General features: G+C 44.5%; 1 protein-coding gene across 13 annotated transcripts in view; it reads right to left on the reverse strand.

Annotated features, from left to right (window-relative positions):
• TRRAP (transformation/transcription domain associated protein) overlaps nucleotides 1-18,649 on the reverse strand; it is a 117,745-nt gene that overhangs the window by 40,140 nt on the left and 58,956 nt on the right. For all 13 annotated transcript variants that reach the window (XM_073215063.1, XM_073215071.1, XM_073215073.1 and 10 more), the window contains 12 exons: nucleotides 18,186-18,350; nucleotides 17,913-18,094; nucleotides 17,527-17,725; nucleotides 16,944-17,072; nucleotides 14,994-15,260; nucleotides 13,605-13,811; nucleotides 6,164-6,322; nucleotides 5,946-6,080; nucleotides 4,602-4,712; nucleotides 3,580-3,726; nucleotides 2,107-2,320; nucleotides 1,538-1,663 (listed from right to left, as the gene is read on the reverse strand). In XM_073215063.1, coding sequence (XP_073071164.1) covers nucleotides 1,538-1,663; nucleotides 2,107-2,320; nucleotides 3,580-3,726; nucleotides 4,602-4,712; nucleotides 5,946-6,080; nucleotides 6,164-6,322; nucleotides 13,605-13,811; nucleotides 14,994-15,260; nucleotides 16,944-17,072; nucleotides 17,527-17,725; nucleotides 17,913-18,094; nucleotides 18,186-18,350 — 2,041 coding nt within the window. The remainder of the gene's footprint in view (nucleotides 1-1,537; nucleotides 1,664-2,106; nucleotides 2,321-3,579; nucleotides 3,727-4,601; nucleotides 4,713-5,945; nucleotides 6,081-6,163; nucleotides 6,323-13,604; nucleotides 13,812-14,993; nucleotides 15,261-16,943; nucleotides 17,073-17,526; nucleotides 17,726-17,912; nucleotides 18,095-18,185; nucleotides 18,351-18,649) is intronic.

Consider the following 18,649-nt stretch of genomic DNA (forward strand, 5'->3'; position numbering starts at 1 on the left):
GGAGGGAAGGGAACCTCTTTTTCTATCTAGGTCATCTGGACATGACAATTCAGCAAGCCAAGAGCAAAGCATGGACACTGAGTATGCGAAAAACAATTTATCTTTCATAACTAGCATTTTTACGAACACCCCTGACCTACACATTAAATAGTAAATTTACATTCATGGCTCACATCACAGTACCATAAAAGGTATTTATTTGCCATTTGCAGATGTGATCATCCCAGAATTTCTGGACAATTTCAGGCTTGCTTTGTTAGAAGGTGATTCTCAGCAGAACAGTGAACACGTGAGCAGGCTGAGTACCCGACACCTGAGGATGAAGAACACAGCCGCTCCTGGCTGCCGTGCTCCCCTCTGCGGAGCAGGTGTCGGTAACTGTGCTCTGGGTCTCGCACAGGGGGAGCAGCGTGGACAGCTCCCCGGGGCCGCTAGCCCTGAGCCTGCTGTCACCCCCACGAAGTAGGGAGGCAGGGCCAACAGGAGTCAGCTCTGCTCACTGCACTCGGGAGAGTCAACTCCATGTTCAAGCTGACTCGTGACAGAAGTCAGGATGCAGAGCATAATCCACTGCATGATACCACTTAAAAAACCGACACGGAAGTGTTCCTCACTATCAAAGTATATCTGGTTCCAGAATAGAGACAGCAAGCTTGGACAGCAAGGGGTGCTGTTTTAGCTACATCTCCCTGGCTCCTAAATTTCAGATAGTAAGTAGCAAGAGTTTGGAGAACAACAAATTTGTTAAACAATGTGTTCAGTTTGCACAAGTGCTCTGCATAACAAGGGTTAGTATGTATTTATATAAATGTGCACAGAAAAGACATACACACCAAAACATTATGAGTGATTACTACAAAGTAGAGAGGCTTATAGGTTACTTTTATTTAGTTTCCCTCCATTTGCATTTTCAAAGTTTTATACAACGAATAGGTAAAAATGAGAAAAACATTTTCAGAGTTGCTAACCCAAAATCTAATCTACTCACAGATGTCTGAGTTTCACAGAAAGTAATAAGCAGCTATGCATGTGACTTCTGGGAATCTGGAAGTCAATGTCATTCAGTGGCCCCATGACCCAGAGACCAGTTTTTCTTTCACCTAAGGCAGCCAGAGCCTCACCATGGAGATGGGGGCTAGCCTTGTGAGCGGCCTGATAGGTGAACACATTGTGAGAAGCAGTCACTCCACGTATCTGTGTACCACTTTAGCAGCATCCCTCCTGTGTGTAAAACTGCACTTGCAGGATCCATGCAACCCGGCGCAATTCCTCTGGCACCCAAATCTTCACCTGAGGCCAAGGTGGGAGGACTCGAGGAAGTACTGGAGCTGGCGGTGGAGGCTGCTAGCCTCAAGGCCCACAGGGGACTATGGCCTTGTGTGTACCAGGACACACAGACACTCTCACCAATACATCAGCTCAAAGCTCCTCCTGACACCCCAAGCCTTTCTCAGAAGGAAAGCTCATCCAGAAAGTACGGACAGACGAATGCCAAGCTGAACCACTGCTGGGAAAACCAGGTAAGATGCACACTCACCAAAGAGCTGGGAGGGATTCGCGTTGCCGGCCTTCTCGTAGTTGGTGAGTCCTTCATAGATGACCTTCCCGACGGCCGCATACAGACACTCCAGCTCTTCGTACTTGGAGGCCACACTGGAAGTACCTGAAACAGGAGTGAGAACCTGGGCCCATGGTTTCGGTTCTCACACCCATCCAGGCACCACCAGGACTTTCCTTATTCTGGGATCTGTAGCAACTAGCACGGGCAGGTCCCTTCACTGCAGCAGAAGGGAGGTCTCCGGGGGGAGCAACAACCTTTTATCTCACCTGAATTTGCTCTAAATGTGCCTCTTTACTACATGCCCAAACTTGAACTTGCCAACTGTTCCACATCTGACAAAATACTTTAACCTAATTTCCCTTAATACCTTAAGGGAACAGGAAAACGTTCAGCTGACGAAGAACTATGTTTCCACAGCAGACAAAACAAAGAAAAGTGGGATGATAAAATGTTTGATACAGTGACTGGAGGATGACACTCTCAAGTAATGAGCTTGGTGCCCACCCACCCTCAGAAGGAGAGACACCGATGGAAAGGTCACATACTTGGCTCTGTTGGGAAAATGCTCATGAGGCGTGAGAGGAGGCTGTGGACTGCTCGTAACACTTTGGTGTTCCCACACGTCATACAGGCAGCAACACCACGCTGCAGGGGTTTGAAGCTGCTGAGGATGGCTGGGGACTGGAGAACAGTTAGCAAGAAACCCAGCACTTCCAATCCTGTGCAAATATTTCCATAGTTAACTTGATTAGGCTGCTCCTGAAACAGAGAACACAGGTCACACAAGGACTGCAAAGTGAATCACAGAATTTAAAGCTATGCACCATTAAGTAAGTTTTTGGAACAAAGTAAAAAAACCACTGAAGGATGAACGCACCAAACATATAAAAACATGTGACCACTATTTTATTAGTACAGATTTTTGTGTTTCTCTTAATAAAATAACCTTACTCAGTCAAACCTCTTTAAAAGTGCATGAAAAGTATCAATATTCAATACTAAAGTTTTGAAAATGACTAAAACCTGGCCTAAAAAGGCTATTACTGCACTGAATTTTGCTTTTCTCCTCCTAGTTTTTCAGTTAAAAAACAAATATCCTTTCAAAAGGAAGGAAGTATCTTTGAAATTGTGTATCATGAAATCATCTGAGAGTACCAGCATTCAAAGAGAGAGAAAGCAATACAAAAGAGAAGAGGGTGCATGGTTAGTGCTGAGGTGATCCCACTGCATGACGCTCGTCTCTGATGGATGCACATATGTGGCACATGTGCGCTGTGAGGGGCGACCTCCCACTATGGGAAAAATGTGGAAGGTCTCCATAAACCCAGCCTATGGCATTATGCAAGTGTTAGCCTATTCAGTGGAAGAGGCTGCCTGCTCATGGCTGAGCCTGATTCAACTGTGCCTGCCTTTGATAGGAAAGTAACTGCCCTTTCAAAGAGAAAAAGGGGAAGGAAATCTGCAGACAATCCAGAAGTTAGGCACCATGCTGGAATCAAAGCGCATGCTCCCACTGCATCTCACAGTGCAGGTAACCTGTGCAACCCTCCTAGCTGTGTAGAACAAATGCTCACAGCAGGTCTGCACCTGCCAGAGAACTAAAGGATGCTGGCTACTGCATAAACAAAACAAAAACCCAACAAATTAATCATCATTTGGGGCTATTTCTTTGCTACCTGAATATTCTGCTTATAAATTATACATCCATCTATCTTAAAAATTTAAGTTCATTTTAAAGGTTCTTGCAGAAATCAACTAAAAACGTTTATCCCAAGCCAGCCAGTGGGTCAGTTTAAGAAATGAAACTTTGAAAGGCAGGAGAACTATTCAATTTTCACAAATCCTAGCTGTGCTTGGCACCAGGGCAGAGCTGAGGTTTTAAAACCAGTTTCAGGGAGTGAAACCCCTCTCGGTAGCACTGGAAGAAAGTGGAAGGAACCCAGCTGGCTGAGGCAATGGAAGATTCAGGCTTCAGCGTCCCAGCCCCAGCCCAGACAGCTGAGGGCCCGCACACCTACCACGCTCATCAGCAGCTTGTCGAACCACTGCAGTTTGAGCTCAGACTTGGACCACATGTCTGGCCGCAAGGCAGTCTTCAGCAGGGTAACGCACCGGCGAGACAGCACCTCCCCTGGAGATCCTGCAGTGTTGGTGTTGTCGTTCACCTGGAAAGTCACCCACTCAGGCCAGAGCTTCACCCCGACCGTGTCCTTGTCCTGGTGCCCTGGCTCTCCTCACTGCTGCCCCTCCTCTCCCACCAGACTCAGCTCAGCCATCCTGGCTTCAGGGACACCCACAGGGGACCCTCCAGCTCCTGGCAGCGCTATCCACACTCCAAGTGGCAGCTGAGTGTCAGGTGGCCAGAGGGCAGGCCCGAGCCATGCCCAGCGCACTGTCCCCCAGGGACACGGCACTGAGAGCTCAGCAGGTTCTTCTCAGTGCTGGCAAGTCCTCTACAGTATCGCAAGTTACACTACTTTTATCATTATAAAACCTTACAGCTCCCAAATTCTAAAAAAATACCCTGGAAATTTCATTTACAATGTTTTTTGACATATAAAAATGAAGTTTCAGAAATAGATTCCCAACAACTCCTTGAAAATATATATTGATATGAATGGTAAATAAACACTGGTACAAAAGTATTTAAATGACTAAATGTTGAACCTAACTTATGTAGGTTGGATCATCCAATACCTTTATGAGACAGGTAACTTGGAAGTTAAATAATCTGTCCAAGATCACTGAGCTATCATGTTTCCCTAGCACCAACATACCTTTAATTTTAAGATACAGTATTTTATCACTGCTGAAAGAAAAAACATTCTTAAAAAATCATATCATCATTTCTAAGACAGGCAGATGTCAGCATTACTAGCATATTGTGAGATCAACAGAATTTGTTACAGAAGTGACAGAACTAGCTCTGACCTTGCTTTGTCTATTTCTTTTTTGACTAAACCATCACAGAAAACATTCTGGTGTCTTAAGTGGTCTTTGTTCTGAAGAATCCCTAACATGAGCCATGAGAAGGCCGCACCTGACAAGCCACCCGGATGAGGAAGTTCACCACGGTGTCCGTGTGCTGCTTGTCGATGGGTTTGGCAAGAAGGGAGTCGGCCCCGGGCAGCGACTGGCTCCTCCCGAACACCTGGTGAAGGCAGGAAGGGCCTTTAACAGCACATCACATGCTGGGTGCTAACTTCCGTGGCCGCCTAACGGCACCCAGTCCTCCAGAGCAGGCGCTGTCCTGGGCACTGGTGACACCAGGGGCAGGACAACGAACAGACAGAGCAGCCACGGGGAAGATAATGCACCCTGTGCTCCGGGGTGAAAGGATGACATCAAGTGGCTCTTAAGACAGAGAAGCAGCCAGCGTGAGTGGAGAGGAGGGGCAACTGCTCCAGGGAGAGAAGGAGCCAGCGGACAGGTCTTAAGTGAGCAGGGACCCTGGGGCGTTTCTGGGGCAGAGGAAAGGCCTGTGTGGCTGGCGCATCATGAGCAAGGTGTGGGAGCATGAAAGCCACAACCAAGGGAAGGACTTGGGGAGTCCTTAATTGCTTAAGTTTTTATTTGTAAGCAATTATATATTCATAAGAAGTTAAAAAAACAGTATAGTACAGGTCCCACACACCTCCAGCAAGCTTCCCCTGAATTAAATTTTGAAAAGAAAGTTTCTGGTACTCTGCTTTGTGAAAAGTGCATGGAAGAGACACAAAAAGGGAACAGGTGGGAGGTAATTCCATGGTCTGGGTGAGGCACCAGGGCTGGCGCATGATGGCAGGGCAGGGGGAAGGGATGGGTGCTCATGGGGCTGCTGACAGGACTGGCTCTCCGCCCATGGGTAGGGGACAGTAAATGGCCAGGTGGTAGGGCTCCCATTCTAATCTGGCATGGGGATGGGGAGGTGCAGGCCACATGCCCTAGAGGAACTGTGAGGCATGGGAGGGAGAGTTTACTCCCGGCAGACAGCGTTACAGAGTGCTCACCTCCACAAGGGGCAAGGAGAGGGGGCAGCCGGGGCCTTCCTGGTGGTTGCCTCCCCAAGGAGGACATGCTATCTTTTTAACAAAACTGAGCGCAACATAGTGAACCTTCTCATCCCCGGGAGTCCCCTGGATTCCTTTCTGTAAGCAATTAACCATTCTTGCTGGAACTCTAATGGTATTAAGTACATGCAAAGGAAAATGTGTCTGGTAACTTGGGAAAACCCTGGAGTGGGTTGTGTGTCACCGGGGTCTGGTGAGTGCAGCCCTTCCCAGTTGTCTGACACGGTGCTGAGCACTCCGCACCTTTTCAAAACGTGTGAAATAAATGAACAAACTTCCACAAGGAAGCACAGACCCCATAGAAGAAAGCACACAGCAGGGGCACACGATCTTACTGCACTGATGGCTCCTGTGGTCGTCCTAAAGCGTTTCACTTCCTGGGCAGAGTCCACCGACAGGCCTCTTTTAATGGAAGACGAGACAGAGTTGACTCCTTCTCCGCTTGAATTTTGGTCCAAGTCTGAGTCCGGCTTAAAACACACACAGACACACACACCTTACTGACTGATTTCTAGGGAGGAGTACAAGGCCCAGGGCTGGGGTGACACCCTACCTGCTGGTCCTTGATCCTCTGCAGTTCCCACTTGATGACAACTTCAGACAGGTCCACGGCCAGCCTCCTCTGCTCAATGGTGACACTGGGTGTGAAGCCCAGCCTCTGCATGGCGCTGACCATGTGCTGAACGAGGTGGTGCCGCACGGGGTAGTATACCTGCGACAGGGTGCCTGCATCATGCCAGGGCTACCACACTGTGACTCTGGCCTGTGTGTGCACACGCACTTGTGCATGCACCCCCCACCTGGGCCCCAACACAAACACACCTGACGTCCTGCTCAGGAATTCTGAACTATAACTTCAGCAAGGAACTTCTCATTACCTTCGCATGTGTATGTATGTTTACCACTCCCTCAACTGCTGGCTGAGTCTCAATGAATAGTATACTTCAGTCTGTTAGTACCAACTTTTAAAAATGGTGAGAGGCGGAGCCAAGATGGCGGCATGTAGAGCAGCAGAAATCTCCTCCCAAAACCACATATATTTTTGGAAATACAACAAAGACAACTCTTCCTAAAAGTGAGACCAGAAGACACAGGACAATATCCAGACCACAAACATACCTGAGAGAACCCAGCACCTAGTGAAGGGGGTAAGATACAAGCCCCGGCCCGGTGGGACCTGAGTGCCCCTCCCCCCAGCTCCCGGCAGGTGGAGAGGAGTCAGCAGGGAGGGAGAGGGAGCCCAGGACTGCTGAACACCCAGCCCCAGCCATCCGGACCAGAGCGCAGACACAGTGCATGAGTGGGACCCTGGATACTAGGGAAGCACAAGCCACTAGAGGTCGCTGTTCTCCCAGGAGAGGAAGGCCACAAACCAACAAGAAGGGAATTTCTTCCAGCTGTCACTCGTGTCAGCTCTGCAAACTATCTCTATTGCCATGAAAAGGCAAAATTTGAGGCAGACAAAGATTACAGAGACAACACCAGAGAAGGAGACAGACCTAATCCGTCTTCCTGAAAAAGAATTCAAAATAAAAATCATAAACATGCTGACAGAGATGCAGAGAAATATACAAGAGCTAAGGGATGAAGTCCGGAGGGAGATTACAGACGTCCGGAAGGAGATTACAGAAGTGAAACAAACTCTGGAAGGATTTATAAGTAGAATGGATAAGATGCAAGAGGCCATTGATGGAACAGAAACCAGTGAACAGGAACGCATAGAAGCTGACACAGAAAGAGATATAAGGATCTCCAGGAATGAAACAGTATTAGGAGAACGGTGTGACCAATCCAAAAGGAACAATATCCATATTATAGGGGTACCAGAAGAAGAAGAGAGAGAAAAAGGGATAGAAAGTATCTTTGAAGAAATAATTGCTCAAAACTGCCCCAAACTGGGGGAGGAAATAATCGAACAGACCACAGAAATACACAGAACTCCCAACAGAAAGGACCCAAGGAGGACAACACCAAGACACATAATAATTAAAATGGCAAAGATCAAGGACAAGGACAGAGTTTTAAAGGCAGCTAGAGAGAAAAAGGTCACCTATAAAGGAAAACCCATCAGGCTATCATCAGACTTCTCAACAGAAACCTTACAGGCCAGAAGAGAATGGCATGATATATTTAATGCAATGACACAGAAGGGCCTTGAACCAAGGATACTGTATCCAGCACGATTATCATTTAAATATGAAGGAGGGATTAAACAATTCCAAGACAAGCAAAAGTTGAGGGAATTTGCCTCCCACAAACCACCTCTACAGGGTATCCTAGAGGGACTATTCTAGACGGGAGCACTCCTAAGACTAAATAGATGTCACCAGAGAAAATAAAATCACAGCAAAGAAAGCAGACCAACCAAATACTAACTAAAGGCAAAAAATAAAATCAACTACCCACTAAAAGCAGTTAAAGGAAACATGAAAGAGCACAGAATAAAACAACCAACATATAAAGAATGGAGGAGGAGGAATAAGAAGGGAGAGAAGAAGAGAATCTCCAGTGTATATAACAGCTCAATAAGTGAGCTAAGTTAGGCAGTAAGATACTGAAGAAGCTAACCTTGAACCTTTGGTAACCACATATCTAAAGCCTGCAATGGCAGTAAGTACATATCTTTCAATAGTCACCCTAAATATAAATGGATTGAATGCACCAATCAAAAGACACAGAGTAACAGAATGGATAAAAAAGCAAGACCCATCTATATGCTGCTTACAAGAAACTCACCTCAAACCCAAAGACATGCACAGACTAAAAGTCAAGGGATAGAAAAAACATATTTCAGGCAAACAACAGAGAGAAGAAAGCAGGGGTTGCAGTAATAGTATCAGACAAAATAGACTTCAAAACAAAGAAAGTAACAAGAGATAAAGAAGGGCATTACATAATGATAAAGGGCTCAGTCCAACGAGAGGATATAACGATTATAAATATACAGGCACCCAACACAGGAGCACCAGCATATGTGAAACAAATACTAACAGAACTAAAGGGGGAAACAGAATGCAATGCATTCATTTTAGGAGACTTCAACACGCCACTCACCCCAAAGGATAGATCCACTGGACAGAAAATAAGGACACGGAGGCACTGAACAACACACTAGAACAAATGGACCTAATAGACATCTATAGAACTCTACAGGATACACATTCTTCTCAAGTGCACATGGAACATTCTCCAGAATAGACCACATACTAGGCGACAAAAGAGGCTCAGTAAATTCCAAAAGATTGAAATTCTACCAACCAACTTTTCAGACCACAAAGGTATAAAGCTAGAAATAAATTCTACAAAGAAAATAAAAGGCTCACAAACACATGGAGGCTTAACAACATGCTCCTAAATAATCAATGGATCAATGAACAAATTAAAATAGAGATCAAGGCATATATAGAAACAAATGACAACAACAACACAAAGCCCCAACTTCTGTGGGATGCAGCGAAAGCAGTCTTAAGAGGAAAGAATATAGCAATCCAGGCACACTTAAAGAAGGAAGAACAATCCCAAATGAATAGTCTAACATCACAATTATCAAAACTGGAAAAAGAACAACAAATGAGACCTAAAGTCAGCAGGAGGAGGGACATAATGAAGATCAGAGAATAAACAAAATTGAGAAGAATAAAACAATAGAAAAAATCAATGAAACCAAGAGCTGGTTCTTTGAGAAAATAAACAAAATAGATAAGCCTTTAGCCAGACTTATTAAGAGAAAAAGAGAATCAACACACATCAACAGAATCAGAAATGAGAGAGAAAAAATCATGACAGACTCCACAGAAATACAAAGAACTATTAAAGACTACTATGAAAACCTATATGCTAACAAGCTGGAAAACCTAGAAGAAATGGACAACTTCCTAGGAAAATACAATCTTCTAAGACTGACCAAGGAAGAAACACAAAAGTTAAACAAACCAATTACGAGCAACGAAATTGAAGCGGTAATCAAAAAACTACCCAAGAACAAAACCCCCGGGCCAGACGGATTTACCTCAAAATTTTATCATACAGAAAAGACATAATACCTATTCTCCTTAAAGTTTTCCAAAAAATAGAAGAGGAGGGAATACTACAAAACTCATTCTATGAAGCCAACATCACCCTAATACCAAAACCAGGCAAAGACCCCACCAAAAAAGAAAATTAAAGACCAATATCCCTGATGAATGTAGATGCAAAAATACTCAATAAAATATTAGCAAACCGAATTCAAAAATATATCAAAAGGATCATACACCATGACCTAGTGGATTCATCCCAGGGATGCAAGGATGGTACAACATTCGAAAATCCATCAACATCATCCACCACATCAACAAAAAGAAGGACAAAAACCACATGATCATCTCCATAGATGCTGAAAAAGCATTGGACAAAATTCAACATCCATTCATGATAAAAACTCTCAGCAAAATCAGTATAGAGGGCAAGTACCTCAACATAATAAAGGCCTTATATGACAAACCCACAGCCAACATCATACTGAACAGCGAGAAGCGGAAAGCTTTTCCTCTGAGATAGGGAACAAGACAGGGATTTCCACTCTCCCCACTGTTATTTAACATAGTACTGAAGGTCCTAGCCATGGCAATTAGACAAAACAAATAAATACAAGGAATCCAGATTGGTAAAGAAGAAGTTACACTGTCACTATCTGCAGATGACATGATATTGTACATAAAAAACCCTAAAGACTCCACTCCAAAACTACTAGAACTGATATTGGAATACAGCAAAGTTGCAGGATACAAAATTAACACACAGAAATCTGTGGCTTTCCTATACACTAACAATAAACCAATAGAAAGAGAAATCAGGAAAACAACTCCATTCACAATTGCACAAAGAAGAATAAAATACCTAGGAATAAACCTAACCAAGGAAGTGAAAGACCTATACCCTGAAAACTACAAGTCACTCTTAAGAGAAATTAAAGGGGACACTAACAAATGGAAACTCATCGCATGCTCTTGGCTACAAAGAATTAATATTGTCAAAATGGCCATCCTGCCCAAAGCAATATACAGATTTGATGCAATCCCTATTACCAGCAACATTCTTTAATGAACTGGAACAAATAGTTCAAAAATTCATATGGAAACACCAAAGAACCCTAATAGCCAAAGCAATCCTGAGAAAGAAGAATAAAGTAGGGTGGATCTCACTCCCCAACTTCAAGCTCTACTACAAAGCCGTAAGTAATCAAGACAATTTGGTACTGGCACAAGAACAGAGCCACAGACCAGTGGAACAGATTAGAGACTCCAGACATTAACCCAAACATATATGGTCAATTAATATTTGATAAAGGGGCCATGGACATACAATGGCAAGATGACAGTCTCTTCAACAGATGGTGCTGGCAAAACTGGACAGCTACATGTAGGAGAATGAAACTGGACCATTGTCTAACCCCATACACAAAAGTAAATTCAAAATGGATCAAAGACCTGAATGTAAGTCATGAAACCATAAAACTCTTAGAAAAAAAAGAAAGAAAAGGGGGATTACTCCTTGATAGGATAAAACTAACTGCAAATCACCGATTAATGCATGCTTTAAATATCCTTAATTTTGATCATTTAAAGGGTGTCAGATGATCAGCTATGGAAGTACATTTTTCTGATAATATTCTTTTCTCTAAAAAAAAATAAAATAAATAAAAAGCAGTTCCTGTGTGGTGATCTCCAATAGGTTCTTCACAATAGTATAAAGGTCATATCAAAGTGTGGGCAAAGGGTTTGTTTGTGTTTATACAGTGGATCAAAGCCTAATTTGGCTACCCAGAAAACGAATTAAGATACGATATGAAGAAGAACTTCCAATATCAACATCCTCTGGAAGAGTCATTCCAGAAGATGATCACCAAAAAACTTCAACAAAGATCCTGGCGCTGTTGCAGTTATAGCTGCATTCATCCCACCGGTTCCTGGATTTGCCATTGGAATGAAGAAGGAGATATCTAAGCTGGCCTGTGCATACAGTAAAACAACAAATTTGACTGGATCTATACTGTCAGAACTCAAACAAGAATTAGGAGAAGTGCAAGTTGCAGTGCTTCAAAATCGTGCGACTATAGACTATCTACTGTTAAAAGAACATATGGGATGTGAACAGTTGCCAAGAATGTGTTGTTTTAATTTGTCTGATTTTTCTCAAACTATTCAAATTCAGTTAGACAATATCCATCATATCATTGATAAGTTTTCACAAATGCCTAGTGTACCTGACTGGTTTTCTTGGTTTCACTGGATATGGCTGGTAATTGTAGGTCTGCTTTTGTTATGTAGCTGTATTCCTATTATGTTAATGTGTGTACACAATTTAATTAGTAGTTTGTTAAAACCTATTCATGCTTATGTTACTCTACAAGAAGATATGTCAAAGAAATAATCAATCTTCCCATGTTTCCTTCTGTCTGCTACTTCTATAGCTTTTCTTCTTCCTTCCTAATTACAACCCTTTAGTAGAATTTGTGCCTCATATCGAAAATTACTGAGTATCATAATTCTTCCAAGTGGTAAAGATACCTCAAGACAAATGCTGGGCATAGAAGCCACAGGGCATAAATCTGCAAAGAAGTAAAAAGCTAACCTTTTCAAACAATATTGCTTCTCTGTCACTTACCAAATTTATATTTCCCTGTATGGCCCCCGAAGATGACTGGTTAGCCAGAGATGGGTAAGATTCCTCAAGGGAGGAACAACCTAAGATAGGCACAGTTGCAGGGGGGCCATCAGGTGAGAAACTGGGGATCAACAGAGGTGAGGCTTAGAACCTCACACCCCGTTTTGAGAGAAATCTTCTGCATCCGTGGATGTTTTGTTGCCCTTGTCTAGCTTGGATTAATACTTAGTCTATAGGCACAGACCTGATCATCTACATTTGCACTCTTACAGCACTAAATTATGTTTTCTACCTTTATCTTGCATCTACCTACCACTTCAGCATTTTATTAAAAAATAATAATAATAAGGGAGAAATGTGGGATTCACATATAAATCAAGTATAAAAATCAAACGGATAATCATATCTGACTTGATTGTTTATAGTTCATGATGTGTGATCAAAACTGAGTTTCTGTGATATGACTGCCCTTGTACTGTTCACCACGTAAGAACTCATTCACTATGTAAGAACTTGTTCACCATATAAGAACTTGCTCGTTATGCTTCAGAAGATTGGAGACTGTTGAGAATTAGGCTTGGGGTTGATTAATGATTGTGCATTGAGTCCCCTACACAGAATTTTATTGTTGTTAACAACCATTTGATCAATAAATATGAGAGATGCCCTCTCAAAAAAAAAAAAAAAAATTGACCTAATTTAAAAGAAAAAAAAAAATGTTGAAACACTGAATTATGTTTTAAGTAGGCAAGTCTAGTCACGTGGTCACATGTATCACTCTTTACACTTGACATTATAAAAGTTTAACCAAGAAGCAAATTTCCAATTTGAAAAGAATTGGCTGTAGAAGAACTAGCTTTCAACTCAATCCTTTATCCTCCACCCAAAATCTACAAGAAATATTTACATATGAATAAATCCAACAAAGTGGGTGATTTGGCTGTAGGGAAGGTGCCAGTGACACGAACAACTTTTCAAGCCAAGTTGCGAAAATCTTGAGATGATGACAGCCACCCAAGGTTAACTCATCTGTAGGCACTGTTAATTCTCCGAGTTTTCATTATTAAATGTTTGTAATAGTCATGAGAAGTTACAAAAACTTTCTTGTAAGTACTGACAAGAAACATGCAGTCTCAGATAGAAAGCAGCATACATCTGGGACACGTTCTTCAACCTACAGCAATTTCCAGGTTGATGAAGCCATACACATACGTTATCAGTGCACCAGAAACACCTTTACTGAAGGATGAGTAACTGCCTCATTATTGCAGAAAACGACAGAAAGGCAACAACTCAAAGGAAACACTTGACAACGCATACACCCCCCACGCCCCAGGGTGCTCTCCTACCTTACAGTGCTGCACTATCAGATGGAGAATGTGGACCAGCTGAGGGACCGTGTGGCCCTCCTCTACGATGATCTTCCGTGTCCAGTGGGTCAGCATCTGGTGCCCATCCTCCATCCTGGCAGGCACAGCCGGGGTCAGGATGGCCATTGCTTGTCTGACAATTGCTCGAGCTTCCATCGCATGGGCCTTGAGAAGACTGTGAAAAACCTGAAACCAGAAAGAAATTCATCAGATGATTATGAAGGTCTTAAAAAATAGTAAGATAAAATCAATTACCTAGAATCCAGGCATGATTCTGCACAATGATTTTTACAAAATTCGTTGAAACAAGGTAGTTGCTATCTTCTTCATTGAGGTTTGATAACTGAAGACATTCATGCTAACATTTCCTGAGCACCAGCATGTGCCTGCCTGGGCTGGGCTAGGGTGGAGTGCACAGAGAAGCAAGCCCTCGCTCCCTGCAGACCTCAGGTCTGCCCTGACTTGGGGAGTGAGCTGAGGCATGCTGCTGTGGGACGGCGGAATGACGGGGCCAGGATCAGAGGCAGTCTTGCAGTCACAGGTCCAGTGAGCTGTGAAGTCCTGATACAAGCAGGGCCCTGACTGGCAGCGAGGGCGGCGGGGACAGGAAAGGTGCAGGAAATCAACAGGACTTGACCAAGCCTGCACAATGGGGAGAACCAGAGGGAGTCACGGACAGCCCCAGGGACACGAGGCAGGCAGTGATAACCGCGGAGACCGTGCTCACGTACCAGGGCCCGAGGCAGAGGATGCTGACAGCCACGGGGTAAGGCCCGGCTTTAACGCCACAGGGGTTCCCAGAAGGGAGCAGTCAGAGGAAAGCAATTAAGAGCAGCCTTACAGACAGGACGGAGTGATCACTCAGCCGATGCTAATGGGAAAGACAGGCTGCGCACGCAAGTATGTCATTACATTTAGTTCTTATGTGGAGATGTAACTAACTCACAGAGCTCACAAGCAGAAGAAACAAACTCAAACCCAGGCTGTGACGAAGCAAAGCCTAAAGCACTGCGGGGCTCAGACTCATCCAAAACCATGGGTGGCAGAGGCTGATGAGCGGAGGGCTCCAAAGTCCCTACTGTCCTTTGCTGCAGAGAGGGCCGGGGCCCTGGGCCCAAACAGGGTCAACAGACCTGCAGGCTGGCAGCAGCAGGCAGAGGAATGCAAGGAGAGCGGCAGTAAGTGGGGAGGAAAGGGAGAACAAATACCCATGGGAGGCTCCTAGTGCTTCTAAGATATCAGAGAGCAGCACTGCTGATGGTGCTGGGAAAAGAAGACTGGAAGGAGAGGTCGTGACCGTTTGTGAGAGCAGCATTTACACATGTGTGCAAATACACGTGTCAGGGACAGGAGGAAGCCTCAAAGTACCTGGAGGACAATTTTCTTGTGTATTGCAAACTTGGCAATGATGTGCGCCAGAAGCAGGTGCCCGCTGTACTTGCACGCTGGGTCCACACAGGCCTTGGAGAGCAGGCAGGGCCAGGCAAAGGTCATGAGGCGGCGCAGCTTGCTGTTGCGGTTCTTATTGTTGTCATGGATGTGGTGGGGGGCGTGCTCCACCAGCAGCGTGGCACACTGCAGCAGGTAGATCCTCAGTGCGTCCAGCATGTCTGCCTGCTTCTCTGGGTCGAGGACCTGTGGGAGCAACCCGTGGAAAGAAGCTCGCTTCTGGGCTTGAGCTGTGTACCCACTCTGGGTCACACAAGTTCAAACCTTAACAACACAAACACACACACTACGTAATGCTGTTCCAGACAAGGGAACCAATGATGCTGCATCAATTTCCTTTAATACGTATGGATCAGAACCACTGAATTTATTTCAGAGCTAAAGAAAAAAACTCAGCACGCCAGGAGAAAAGGGGCTTGTTGTGGAAAAGGAGGGCCTCCTCTCTGATGCAAGGCAACCAAGGACTCAGCTTCCTAATTTCCAAACAGTTGATATATTTTTTCCTGATCAACTATTAATTACCTGGTCCTTATTTTTCAATATTATGAGAAAATGTCACCTGGAAAAAAAATCTGTATTTTAAAAATACTGCCATGGTTTTCTATGTAATACAGTACCTGGTAGATTTATTTGTATGCACTGTATGGCTATAAAACATGCACACTGAGGAATGTCTAGTTGTCTGTACTGAATCAAGTGTACTCACCATGTAAGTTGCTTAACTACTCTCGGCCAAGAAGGCCTGGAGGAAGGACAGTCTCCATCACAAAAGTGTTTCCATCAGGGTCCCTTGGCCACTAAGTCCTTCTCCCCTGGACTTGCCCCCTCACAGAGGTCCTGCCCCGGGGCTCCCGCCTGCCTGGTGCCATTCATCCTCATCCAAGGCTCAAATTCCTCCTCCCCACTCATGCCGGGTCAGCAGTGTCCAACCCAGAAGACCCAGCCTAGAGAGGGCAGCCCAGGGGAAGGTGCCACAACTGGGGCACTGTCTCCCCACAGTTGCCCAGAATACAGCTAGTTCATCTTGGGGGCAAGGGGAAGGGTGGCTGGGAGCTAAAAACTGCTGGAAGGTGGCTCATCTTGAGGGATTGTAACCTGCCAAGAACAACAGTCCCCTCTGCCTGGACCTCCGGTGAAGAGGGGAGAAAACCGACTGCGTCTTCCAAAGAGTGTCTGTGTGTGTGCACCACACCGCAGATGGGGAAGGCCCACCACTCACAGCCCTCCACCCAGCAATGCGTCTGCGGGACACTCAGTCTAACAACCCTGAGGCCAACACAGCACCTGCTAGTGGAGGTCAACAGCCCCACCTACAAAGCACATGAGGCTTGTGAGGGACACCATGCAGGCATTTCTCAAAGACACTCAACTCTAAACCTCCCTTCTGCAAACTGGAAACACTATTGCAGAAGGTCAGAGACCTTAAAACCTAAGTTGATTTCAGATATCACTACTGCCACAACGATGTTTAATGGCAGCAAAGGGTCACAATAGCAACTGGAGTCAGTCCAATATTCTCACTGGTCTTTATCAGATTCCTTTGCAAAGCTAGAGATGAGAACAGTACATGAAAACTCTACTGATCAGCACTGGGGTTTTTACAAAAACTTTAATATCTGAATATTCACTGAAATATATGCTGTTTCTCACTGGAATCTATTTATGTGGAAAAGTCAATTCATTCCAAAGTGAGGTTGCCTTGAAGAGTCCCTAGTAAAAACAACATAATGCTCTGCTATGAACTAATGCAATTGTGAAAAATAAAAGCCTTAAGGAAATAGGCCTGTTTGGTGAACCCATCTCTCTTTCTCTGTCTCTCTCTCGTCCGCCAAGGCCCTCGCCACACCAATGTACTGTGAGTGATGTCACCTTGGTTATAAACACACTGGTGATGCTTTCTGGGTTATCGCCTTCTGGGTTGGGAGGTCCTAAGAGCTGCTCTCCTTCCCCTTTCTCAAAACTGTGTAAGAAAGCAGGATTCAATATATGCTGCAGAACCTACAAAAAAAACAAAATAGAATAAAAGGGAAGGAGAATGAAAACAAAGCCAGGCTCTCTATTTCTGTAAGGTGGGCAGGACCACCCATCTGGTCACACAACACGCATAAAGTTAGAACTCAATCAAGGGCACAACTAATGACCCTGACTTTCATTCCAATGGTCAACTGGAAGGGTAGGTTAAAAACTTGAGAGAAAGAGACTTCAGCCTGATTTACTAGTCTCATTTCACACAAGTCATTTCCTAAAAGCAAGAAACTAACAAACTACTTTTCAACACTGATTCACTGCTGGATCTGCCTTTATGCTTCTCGACAACAGGATTTCCTCCTCAGCAGTCCAGGCTGCTGTTTAAGTGTCAACAGAGACCCAGCAGATCATGAGTAGTGCCCTTGATTCCCTAGGAAACTAGCTCACATGCCCATGGCTGCTACTGCACAACGGCGGGACTCACCCTGGCTTTGAGCTCATCTCCAAAGTTGGGGTCACTGAAGTCCACAAAGCGAAAAAACAGGGCACGTTTCTGAGCAATGCTGTAATTTTTGGGGATCTCTTCCTCCATATACTCCTTTAAGAATGTCATGTTGCAGAGAAAGCGACCAGTAAAGGCTCGGAGCAGCTGGAACAGCAATTCTATATCTCCGTAATTCCTTCTGAAGGTCAAATAAGAAAACAGGTTAAATTATGGCCAATTTCATAACTAAGTGCCATCTGAGACTTGCCTTTTAAACAGCTCAAAGCTAAGTCTATTCTCTACAGCAAGCTGGATCACAACTATGCACAAGTGTGGACAGAGGGCCCTAGCTTCCTGGAAAGAATGGGTCACATGAGGACACCCACTTGCAGTAGTTCAGCAGACAATAGGCCAGCAGCTTGGGCTCCTTCCAGTTTGTGGCAGCCATGTTCTCCTTCCGGTGTCTCTCTTGAAAGGTTTCACTGACCCACACGCGTCTCAACTGGCTCACCAGGGAATGCTGGTTGGCCAGCCAGGAGTCATCATTTTTAACTATGATGCTTATGATCTGTCAAAGAAGAGACAATCAGGGAACTGAGAGCTTCCCTCTGTGTCTAGTCTAAATGTTTAAGATTCTGAGAGTCTAATGCGGCTGCTACCTTGATGGCCTGAAACTGAAGGTCCAGGCGCATGGTGCTGGCACTGGGCGAGCCTGGGCGTACAGTGGGCTGGGTGCCGCCGGGCAGCAACAGAGTGATGAACCTGTTGGGATTTGCTGCCAGCACATCTCGCAGAGGTCGGGCATCTTTGTGTTTTAAAAAACTCTGAAAACATAACAAATAAGCTGTTTGAAGCTAATCAAAGCTTAAATGGTTTAGATGACATAAACTCAAAGGTTCTTCATAAATCTCTCTAGGAAGGCTTTAAAAATTCACTGTAAGCACCCTTTTTAAATAAATGCTTTTCAGAAGTAATTGCACATCATGATTATGATTTTCTTAATCCTAGCAGCTTGTTCATTTGTTACCATCACCAAAACCCACAGAGAGGGATTCCTGGACTCTTAACTTTACCTATACACAACATTTTCAATATTCAAACACATTATACAATATATAGTCAG

Source organism: Manis javanica, chromosome 10 (assembly GCF_040802235.1).
Source record: "Manis javanica isolate MJ-LG chromosome 10, MJ_LKY, whole genome shotgun sequence".
In the NCBI taxonomy this organism is placed as follows: Eukaryota; Metazoa; Chordata; class Mammalia; order Pholidota; family Manidae; genus Manis; species Manis javanica.